Source organism: Vipera berus (genome assembly GCF_964194415.1).
Source record: "Vipera berus genome assembly, chromosome: 14".
Classification (NCBI taxonomy): domain Eukaryota; kingdom Metazoa; phylum Chordata; class Lepidosauria; order Squamata; family Viperidae; genus Vipera; species Vipera berus.
The window spans coordinates 10,783,370-10,794,123 of NC_138217.1; the positions used below are offsets into that span (position 1 = coordinate 10,783,370).

At 48.2% G+C, this 10,754-nt stretch overlaps 2 protein-coding genes across 4 annotated transcripts; one reads left to right on the forward strand and one right to left on the reverse strand.

The window, feature by feature from the left end:
- Window positions 1–1,262: 1,262 nt before the first annotated feature.
- On the forward strand, window positions 1,263–5,282 carry DRC10 (dynein regulatory complex subunit 10; the record flags this gene model as incomplete). Its single annotated transcript, XM_081339268.1, has 4 exons — window positions 1,263–1,940; window positions 3,213–3,446; window positions 3,768–3,839; window positions 4,992–5,282. The coding sequence occupies 4 exons, from the start codon at window positions 1,263–1,265 to the stop codon at window positions 5,268–5,270; spliced, it is 1,263 nt and encodes a 420-aa protein (XP_081195394.1). The 3' UTR covers window positions 5,271–5,282.
- A 10-nt stretch (window positions 5,283–5,292) lies between these two features.
- Window positions 5,293–10,679, reverse strand: RITA1 (RBPJ interacting and tubulin associated 1). 3 transcript variants are annotated; one of them, XM_081339271.1, is made up of 5 exons: window positions 10,588–10,679; window positions 9,206–9,516; window positions 6,421–8,387; window positions 6,158–6,308; window positions 5,293–5,450 (listed from the first exon to the last, which is right to left on the reverse strand). In XM_081339271.1, exons 2-3 carry the CDS (start codon window positions 9,466–9,468, stop codon window positions 7,907–7,909), a joined length of 744 nt encoding a protein of 247 aa, XP_081195397.1. In that variant the 5' UTR covers window positions 9,469–9,516; window positions 10,588–10,679; the 3' UTR covers window positions 5,293–5,450; window positions 6,158–6,308; window positions 6,421–7,906. The 3 variants fall into 3 exon arrangements, with proteins under 3 accessions (XP_081195397.1, XP_081195396.1, XP_081195395.1); XM_081339270.1 differs by lacking the exon at window positions 5,293–5,450 and having other exon boundaries at window positions 6,064–6,308; window positions 6,421–6,491; window positions 6,945–8,387; XM_081339269.1 differs by lacking the exon at window positions 5,293–5,450 and having other exon boundaries at window positions 6,064–6,308.
- Between the last annotated feature and the right edge of the window lie 75 nt (window positions 10,680–10,754).

The following is a 10,754-nucleotide window of genomic DNA, read 5'->3' on the forward strand; positions in this document are numbered from 1 at the left end:
TGAACAAAAGTCATTCGCGTTATTCTGGCCAACAGCTTGCTTCTAAGTTCGGCGGCTTTCGGGCGATAAGTACCGCTCGCTTTCCACTACTAGACCTCCCGGTAAAGTCAAAACCCGAAGTGTTTTCCACACGGCTACCCTGGCCTCCATTGAGGCGGTGGGAGGAGCGAGGCTCCGACCCGTTGACCTCAGACGCCTCTTATTGGCCAAGTCTTGGCGTAGCCGGAACGACCACGGTGGGAGCAACGAGGGCTTCGATTGGCTAGCTGAAGCTCCGCCTCTCGCGCGGCCAGGGTTGCCGGGCAACGAAGGGACTCGGCTTCAACTTACGGAAGGGAAGCCGTTGTCATGGTAACCGAGGGGGGTGTCCTTTCGCTGTTGGGTCAGGTGAGACGCAAAAATTAAAAAAAATGATGCTTTCCCTGCGCGGGAAAGGACGGGTGGGGGGAATATTTATATTTATTTTTACATTAATAAATAATTGGCCATTTTATAACACTACAGATCCTTGTATTATGTTATTTCATTATTATACAGCATCGCATTGCGTTTCTGTTCTATTACTAGTTTTATTATGATGGGTCAGCCCTGGTGTTTAGACTGGATCTGACATTTTTATCCACCTACCGATGACAGCACTATATTATTATTATTGTTGTTTGTTGTTGTTGTTGTTATTATTATTATTATTATTATTATTATTATTATTATTATTATTATTATTATTATTATTATTATTATTATTATTATTAATCTGCCTATCCCAGGTCCTTGGTAAGGACTCGATAGGTAGACAAAAATGCCAAATCCAGTCTGAACATCTGGATGACTGTGCGATGATGGGTATTTTGTCAATGCCGAAGGTGTTCAAGGAGTGCTCCAGAGGTTTGGGGATTGCACCCAAGAGGCCGATCACCATTGGTACTAACGTTGCTTTCTTATTCATTATAATTATTATATGATCACGTTTACCTATTCATTATTTTCTCTTTATCTTCAGGAGGAACTAGGGAGGTTCATAGCCAAGACTCTTTCCCAGGTTACATTTCCGCCCTGGACTCAGATCCCTCTTATCTGACCGTTGCCTTGGTTGCCTCTCTTCTCCCTGTCCCTCAAGGTTCATCCTCCTACTCACTGCACTGTCTTACTCTCAGAATCCTCTCCATCAGAGGCAGTGAAACAACGGCATTAAAACACCTGGTGAACCCTTGTCGGAAAATTCAAAGCCTCTCTCCCATTCCGAAGGTTCTCCAGTGGAAAACATGACGACTGAATTGCTTTCCCCATCATACGAGCTGGTTGATTCCCGCCTCAAAAAGAGTGTCCGAGCCCCCTTAAGGATCTTGGATCCCGGTCGGACGAAATTGAGCACTGTTGAGACCAAGAGGATCATATCTGTCTTGGATGAGGCCATCTTCAGGGTAAAATTGGTCAGCGTCTTCTCCCATGTCATCGAGAACCTCGATGAGTTCAGCCCCGCGCTAGGTCCTGACCTTACAGGAGCCTTCCGAGAACATTTACGCCTCTCCAACATCCTGGAATTTATGCTATCTCATCAGGAGAAAGAAAACGTTCTCTATATAGGCTCCGGTAAAGGAACTTTCTTTGGCCTTGTGGATCCCGAGGGTCATCTCACTTTGCAAGTTGAAGGCCTTAAAAGTTCCGTCCGAAATATCCTACGCCTGCTTTACACCAATACGGTCGCTTGTCAAGCGCTGAGAGACGCGGCATACTCCAGGGATCAGTCCGTCCACAAATTTATTAATTGCCTGTCCAAGCAGAGGACGTTCCTCTTTGAGCAGCTGCTCACCACCCCCTTGGAAGAAAAAGAGAAAGGTCGGTTCCTGCATGAAGTCTTCCAGAGAGACAAGAAAAACATGGAGGTTGCGGCAGGTCTGGAAGAGGAACTGACGGCAGCCATCCAGAACAGGGATGAGGAGGTAAGGGTGTCAGGATCTAGGCAGCAAGATCTGACTGTGGTACCCTTGGCTGGTCAAAAATGAATTAATTGCCAAAAGGGGCTGGTTCCCTCGGAAAGCAAGTTGGTAGGCAGGGGGCGGGGAAAGGACATAGATTTGACTGCAAGAGCCAATGTGGGATAGCGGTGAAGGCATCAAACTAGAAACTGGGAGATCTTGAAGTCTAGTCTCATCTTCGGCGTAAAGTCAGTTGGCTGACCTTGGGCCAGTCACTTTCTCTCAGCCCTAGGAAGGCAGCAATGGCAAACCACTGAAACTTTGCCAAGAAAAATGCAGGGACGTGGGCTCAGTCTCAGAGAAACAGACATGATTGAATGGGAAAAGAAAAAAAAAGAAAAATAATAGAAACACCACGGAGAACCAGTTAGGTCTGGTGATTAAGGCGCCAGGCTACAAACTGGGAGACGTGAATTCTAGTCCCACCTTGGGGGGGGGGGCGAAACTAGCTGGCTGACTTTGGGCCAGTCGTTTTCTCTCAGCCCTAGGAAGGCAGCAACGGCCAAGCACTTCTGGAAAGCCTTGCCAAGGAAACTGCGGGAACTTCCTCCAGGCGTTCTCAGAGAACGAGACAAAATTGAAGGGACGATAAATTTTTAAAAAGATTTGACTACAGATGTAGTCCTCGATTTATGACAATAGAATAGAATAGAATAGAATAGAATAGAATAGAATAGAATAGAATAGAATAGAATAGATAGAATAGAATAGAATAGAATAGAATAGAATAGAATAGAATAGAATAGAATAGAATAGAATAGAAGCCAGAAGGGACCTTGGAGGTCTTCTAGTCCACCCCCCTGCTCAAGCAGGAGAACCTTATCATTTCAGACAAGTGGCTGTCCAGTCTCTTCTTGAAAACCTCCAGTGATGGAGCACCCACGTCTATTCCATTGGTTAATTGTCCTCACTGTTAGGAAATTTCTCCTCAATTCCAGGTTGCTTCTTTCCATCCATCATTTCTTGTTTTGCTTTCTGGTGCTTTGGAAAATAAATTGACCCCCCCCCTCCTCCTCCTTTGTGGCAGCCTCTCAAATACCGGAAACGTGTTATCATGTCCCCCTTAGGCTTTCTTTTCTCTAGATTGCCCAAACCCAAATTCTGCAAGCGTTCTTCATATGTTTTCGTCTCCAAGCCTTTAATCATCTTAGCTGCTCTTCTCTGAACTTTTTTTTCCCCCAAAGTCTCAACTTTGAATTTGGTTGCCAAGGTTCCCCCCCCCTCCTTTTTTTCCAGATTTCCAAGAAGAACACCATCATCAAAGACTTGAAAAGTCACTTGCACAGCCTGGCCAAGTTCTCCGAAAGCCAAATCCAGCACACCCGGGCCGAAGCGGAGAAGCAGCACAAGACGGAGGTGCGCACCTCTCAGGTGAAATGCGGCAAGTTGCAACAGGAGCTGCAGCAGCTGCGAGCTCAGTTCAACGCCCTGGTGGTGGAGGATCGGGAGTCGGAGCTGAACCTTCGGAAGGTAAATCCTGCTGGAGGCTGAGCAGAGAAGCACGTTCACGCAACATGGCTGGGGAAGACCGTACATCAGCTATCCTAGAGAATATCCTAGAAAATAGCATCTGTATGATTAAATTGCCCTGCAAGTAGATTCCGGTCAAACATATACATAATATTGTCAGATAACAAGACATCTTAAAACTCAAAGGCTGTCCCTGTTTAACCACAACCTGACAATTTCTGAGCTGAAGTTAAGACAACTGTGAGACAGGGTTTTTTGTGGTTTTTTTTTACAAACAATAACAACAGCTGACCATTTTTACTCTGATCTTCTTCCCTATAGAAGAAATACAAGGTGGAAATGGAGATAGAAAATTGGGTCCAAAAATACGACATCGAAATGATTGAAAAGCAGGTACGATATAAGTTTCTTTTCTAGCCCCTCGTATGGCTATTTTCCTCTTGAGAAGAGTGACACAGTGGCCTAATGGTATAGACTCTTGCCTCACACTTAGGAGGCTTTGGGTTTGATCCTAGACAGTGGCAGATGTTTCTCTCTCTGGGCGCAATGAGTAATTGTCTGCTGTGAACCCCATGTAGGCATCAGGGAGGGCATCCAGCTGGTAAACGCTTAAGTGCCATTTAATTGCCCCAACATCACTCACTCTGATGCGTCAAAAAAAAAAGAAGCTATTTTCCTCTCAAGAGATAGTTGGCAAAAATAAGCAGCCAGGTCTTCTAACTAAGCCTTAGGTGCGGGATGATTCTTCCTTGAGGCATTCCTACCATTGAGGCTATGACATTAGTTAGATGTTACGTCCTCACACATTCTTTGGAAAAGCTTGGCTGTCTGGACAGAACAATACAATTTTTTTGTTAACTCAGTGTTTAACTTAACCTTAAGTATCCACCTTGTGAACTCTCAGGCTTCCTCTTCCCGCCACGTATTCAAGATGGGCAGTGATGAATATTTATGTGTAAGGGGTTAGATATATGCCTACCTTGTATATAGCAGGTTTACATGCGTGTTATGTATGTGTACGCTTTGGAGAGCATGCCACGGAATCTCATTTTTAATGTGTGCCAGTGTGCCCGCAGTAAAAAAAAAAGACAGTAAAGGTCATCTTATCTTTATCTTGTCATCTTTGAAGATGGGTGGACTTTAACTCCCCAGTTCCCCACCCAGCTCTTCAGTTATTACAACGGCACTGGAAAAAAATGGCAACCAATCCTTGCACCTCTGATATAGCTTCCTTGTGAGGCTCAGATAGTTTTTCCATTTGGGCAGATTGGAGATGGGTGGACTTCAATCCCCAGAATTCCCCAGCCAGCGTAGTCCAAGCTGTCAAAGTTGAGAAACACCGAGTTATCGGAACCTCACAAGGAAGCTACATCACACACACACACACACACACACACACACATTCTGCTTGGCTTCCGGCAAGCAAAGTCAATGGAGGAAGCCAGATTTGCTTAAGGACCCCGCGATTCGCTTAAAAACGCCGCGATTCGCTTAACATTAAAAAAAAGGGTCATAAAATTGGGCACGGCTGCTTCTCTTCCCCAGGAGGAGATCGACGAGATCGATGAGGTTTACGTGGTCGAGAAGCAGGATCTGTCCCAGCTGCGGGAGAAATACGCCAGACTGGACGAGGAGTACTGCCAGATCATGGAGGAGAGGAGGGTGAGGCAGGAGCAAAAGGACAAAGCCGAGAAGGAGTTGGCCATCCTGGCTCGAGCGGCTACTCTGATCCAAGCCGTGTGGAAGGGCTACTTAGTCAGGTCGCTGTTACGGAGCAAAAGGAAGAAGAAGGGGAAGGGGAGGAAGAGTACGAGCAGGAAATGAAGTTTGAACGTTCATCAATGCTTGTCCGTATCCGTTTTGGTGGCTGGGCTGCCCTGGGCAGCTTCAGAGAGGGATGGAGCCCTTTTTGAGGATGGGATGTTCTTTAATAAAGTTGATCATTGAAAAAGATGGGAGACCTGTTAAAGCCGCGTCATTTCCTCAAGCTGAAATCTCTCTTGCCTGGAGTAGAAAAAAGGGAGAAACATCCCAGAGCGCTCCAGACCTCACATTTGTTTCGAAATCTATATTTATAGATCTAGGCCTATATACTTTTTATTTTTATTTTAATTCCATTTATATCCCGCCCTTCTCCGAAGACTCAGGGCGGCTTACAAGCTTAGCAGTAGCCTTCATTCTATGTATATGCCTGCTTATTAGGGCTTTCATACACCCCCCAAGCGGCATTATTACAAAGTCAGCTTAATTGCCCCCCAACAATCTGGGTCCTCATTTTACCTACCTCGGGAGGATGGAAGGCTGAGTCAACCTTGAGCCTGGTGGGACGCGAACCTGCACTGATTGCAGGCAGCTGGTGTTACTTAAGGAGGCATTAGCCCACTGCTCCACCAAGGCTCTTTTAGTACAAGTAATCTTTGACTTAACCACCATTCATTTAGCAACTGTTTGACCTTACAGGGACCCTGGAAAAAAGTGACCTAACAACCAATCCCGAGAGATGATTTTACCGAGAGTATAACTTTACTGATAATTCCAACATAGGCATAGAAGTAGCAAAGCCAGTGGTAAAGTTTTCGCGCCCAAACCAGCTTAGGTTAAAATCCCCTCCCCCCCCCCGGACCTCCCCATGGTTCATTGTCCACCAATCAATTGCATTCATTTTGTTTTGGAAACCGTCTGAGCGCCTCAACGTTTTCGCAGCGTTTGACCTTAGGATGTTGGGACCGTCCCAGGCTCCGTCAGGCTCACTTGCATTCCTTGATTCCCCTCCCGCCTTCCTTGCTTCTGTTGTCTGGTTGGGTGCGTGGCGAGCGAGCCGTGACCCCCTTGCATTTAGGAGTTGAGTGAAGTTAGTTGTTCCTAACAACCGTGGCAAGAAAAGTTGTAAAATAGAGAAAAGTCACTTAAAACAAATGTCTCCCTTGGCAACAGAAGTCTGGCGCTCAATTGTGAGGGTAAGTCAAGGACTTACCTGTAAGGGCCTTCTCTGCTGTCCCCGATTCCCTATTGAGATTTGATCCCTACCGACATATGATGTTGCACCTACCAGGATAAATTAAGAATTTTATCATTTTATCATTTCACACTTTGCCAGTGTCACTTTGCTCAGTTTTTATTATTTTTTTCCACCCTTCTGGTGGGCAGGGGAGATGCCATCTGTTGAAAGGGAAGAGGAGGAAAAAAAAATCTCCCTCTGCTGAGAAAAAAATTCTTTTCCTACCCACTATTCCGGAAAAGCAGAAGGGAGGAGGGGAAATTTAAAAAAAAATAGTGTCTGGTTTCACACAGCTCGCTTAGCCAAACAGGCACACAAAAAGCGGCTTGGTTTGTTTATAATGTAATGTGCTATGTCAACTTGGCCAACGGCCATTTATTCACTAATGACAACGAAGCCAATCAAAGCCGGAGCCGAAACGCCCCTCTCGCTACTTGCTCCACCTGACTTGGTTTTAAACACTACTTTAATCTTAAAAAGTATGCTGGAAACCAAGATACCGTAAAACAAACCATCAGGATCAGACATAATCCATATTTGTGGAAATGCTCTTAGACGAACAATGAAGAGGACAAGGCATCTGGATTCTAAATGGTGCGACGAACGGTTGAGGAGGCTAGATATGCCTAGCCTATCGAAGAGAAGGATTAGGGGTGACATCTTCCACTGTGAGGGATGCGGTGGCTCAGTGGGTTAGGACGCTGAGCTTGTCGATCAGAAGGTCGGCAGTTTGGCGGGTCGAATTCCGAGTGCCGCGTAACAGAGTGAGCGCCTGTTACTCGTCCCAGCTTCTGCCAACCTAGCAGTTCGAAAGCACGTAAAAAAATGCAAGTAGAAAAATAGGTGGGAAGGTAACAGCGTTCCGTGCGCCTTTGGCGTCTAGTCATGCCGGCCACATGACCACGGAGACGTCCTCGGACAAGCGCTGGCTCTTCGGCTTTGAAACGGAGATGAGCACTGGCCCCTAGAGTCGGAAACGACTAGCACGCATGTGTGGGGGAACCTTTACCTTCCACTGTGGGATTGTCACAGAAGAGGGAGTCAACTTACTTCTCCAAAACACTCGAGGGCAGGACAAGAAGTAACGGACAGAAGATCATTAAAGGCAGATCCAACCTAGAATAAAGAGAAATTTCCCAACAAGCAGAACAATTAATCCATGGAACGGCTTGCCTTCAAAACCTGTGGGTGCTCCAACACTGGAGGTTTTCAAAAATAGACTGGACGACCACTTGACTGGAATGGAATAAGATCTCCTGCTTTGAGGGTTCCAACCCCATGATTCTCTGTTCTAAGTTTGGAAGAAAAGTGTTATTTTCCAGTGCGCTACCAATACAATTATTCTCTATACGTTCTCTTCATTTGCTGCAGCTTTTAACATGGGTGGACCTCAACTCCCAGAATTCCCCAGCCAGCATGCTGATTTAGTAATCTGTCCACTTACAGGACTGATTTGGCCAGTCTATCTCCAAGGAGGTTTCTCTTGACGTGAGCTTGTTGTCCGAGCAGATGAACAAGGCATCCCCTTTGAACCTGGAGTGAGAAGAGCTCGCGAAGAAGCAGTCGGCATGCGTTGATCCTGCTGTTTATTGGACCAAGTTGGGTGAAATCGATCAGAGGTATCATACAGTCTGGTGAGAGACTGGGAACATGGTCTTCTTATGACTTGGGTGGCCACATCTGAAGAGTTCTCAGGTGGCTTCCGAAAAGACGTTCCTACTTTGTGGTTGGCTTCAAATCTATCCCTCCCCGTAGAGGTGACCATCTCCTTTGGATGGTGGAAAAGGACCGGCCGGTCTCTTGGAGCCGAAGGCGGAGTCCAGAGCAGAGGGCGGAGCTTAGCCACATCTTCTCGGGTGGCCCAGGAAGCTGTCCATTCTTGTCCTCCTGATTTGGACCCAAACAGAGTCTCGTCACAATAGGATGGCGTGTGGCTTTTCAACCTTCCGGAAGGAAAGAGAGACAGACCAAGTTCAGACCACGAGCTTAAGCCCTTTCTAGAGTCGGCAGAATCCATTTGCCTCACGAAACAAGCAAACAGGTTGAGTTTGGTCAAACCATAGAAAAAAAATGTCAACAAAGAAAGCTTAACTTCGCTTGAGTTTTAGTAATGCCTTATGCATGAAACGCGGCTGGGTGACTTTGGGTCCAATCACCAGGAGATGGTGAGTTCTAGTCCCGCCTTAGGTATGAAAACCAGCTGGGTGACTCTGGATCCATCACCAGGAGACGGTGAGTTCTAGTCCTGCCTTAGGTATGCAAACCAGCTGGGTGACTTTGGGTCAATCACCAGGAGACGGTGAGTTCTAGTCCCGCCTCAGGTATGAAAACCAGCTGGGTGACTCTGGATCGATCACCAGGAGACGGTGAGTTCTAGTCCCATATTAAGTATGAAAACCAGCTGGGTGACTTTGGGTCCAATCACCAGGAGACGGTGAGTTCTAATCCCGCCTCAGGTATGAAAACCAGCTGGGTGACTTTGGGTCCAATCACCAGGAGACGGTGATTTCTATCCCGTATTAAGCATGAAAACAAGCTGGGTGACTTTAGGTCAATCACTAGAAGACGCTGAGTTCTAGTCCTGCCTTAGACATGAAAGCTGGCTGGGTGAATTTGGGCCAATCTAGGTGTGAGACAGCTTGACAGGCTGTTTTGAAGCAAATGGATTCCATACATACGCCATTCGCCTGGGATACTCTCTTTGAGGCAGTGTTCCACCTTCCCCTTATTGCAAAGAAACAGCACCCCAAAGGTGCCCTACCTGTATTTATTCCTCTTCCGTGGGGTGCTGACTGGTTGGGGGGATTTCAAGGGACTGGAATCCACCTGCGTGGTCTCCGGACTCCATAGCAGGGGTCTCTGACCATGAGCCTCTTTCCAAGGTGGCTTAAACTCCGGGCTGGAAGATGGGTGTTTTCCTTGGCTACCGAACAGCGATTCGTCCACAAAGGAGGCCGTGGCCTTGTTCCTGTAGACCCTCCCTTTGCGTTGCAACGGAGCCCCCAACCCTGCTGAGGCCTTCATGGAGCCAACCGAGGCAGGAGGAAACTCTCATCCAGGAACCGTCGTTTTCTGAAAATTATGGAAACGGAAATAGGCTTGAGGTTAATGGCATGGGCAGAACTGATTGCCGGGCGCAAGAAATCAGATCCAAAAATGAGTACAAGTTTATTCTATTTTTGCAACCCACTCGCGGCCAGCCCCTTTCCCCCACCCCACCCCTTTCAGCTACTACAAGGACTCTGCCTGACAAGCCAACTTGGAAGGAAGGCTCTTTTCCATCTCAACGGCTTGCAACCAATGCATCCACTCTTCTCATTTGTCTGAAATGGAATAGGGCAGGGGTAGGCAACCTCGGCTCTTTGATGACTCATGGACTTCAACTCCCAGAATTCCCGAGTCAGCTATGCTGACTCGGGAATTCTGGGAGTTGAAGTCCATGAGTCATCAAAGAGCCGAGGTTGCCTACCCCTGGACTAGAGCATAGCTGACTCAGGAATTCTGGGAGTTGAAGTCCATGAGTCATCAAAGAGCCGAGGTTGCCTACCCCTGGACTAGAGCATAGCTGACTCGGGAATTCTGGGAGTTGAAGTCCATGAGTCATCAAAGAGCCGAGGTTGCCTACCCCTGGACTAGAGCATAGCTGACTCGGGAATTCTGGGAGTTGAAGTGCATGAGTCATCAAAGACCCGAGGTTGCCTACCCCTGGAATAGGGTTTCCTGCCTGAGCGTGGGGTGGACTAGAAGACCTCCAAGGTCCCTTCCAACTATGTTACAGTATTCTCTTCTGTTCTGGCATCCAGGTTAGAGTCCAGCGCGTGGTTTGCGTGGAAAGTGGGGGTGGGAAGAAGGGACGGGTCGGGAAGCAGCTGGGGGTGGAAGCCCCTCGCCCTGGCCACGGTTGACCCCCCCTCTCCCTTAGCAAGGGGGTGGCCGGGGCAGAGCCTGCCACCCACCCTCGCCCCGCCACTGCCCAGCCCGCTGCAACCTGGCACGGGAAGCACCCGCACGCGAACTGTTTGCAACCCAGCTGAGAAGCGGCGCCTCTGGTTCTACTCGCACTCCACTCGCGGGAGAAGGGGGGGGCTCTGCAGCCAGGCGCTCCCCCTCCCTCGTCCCCCACCCCTTCTCCGCCCAGCTTACGGCTCTGCAGCCAGCGGCGACCCCGCGGAGCCTTGGGCGGGCGGCAGAACTGCGCGTTCCCGGCTCTGCTGCGCGGCCAGTGGCGCAGGAGGGCTGGAGCTGGGCGGGGCTTCCCTGGGGAGCTGGCTCCGCCCACCCCTCCCGCCGGTCAGCTCCAGCCCGGTGAT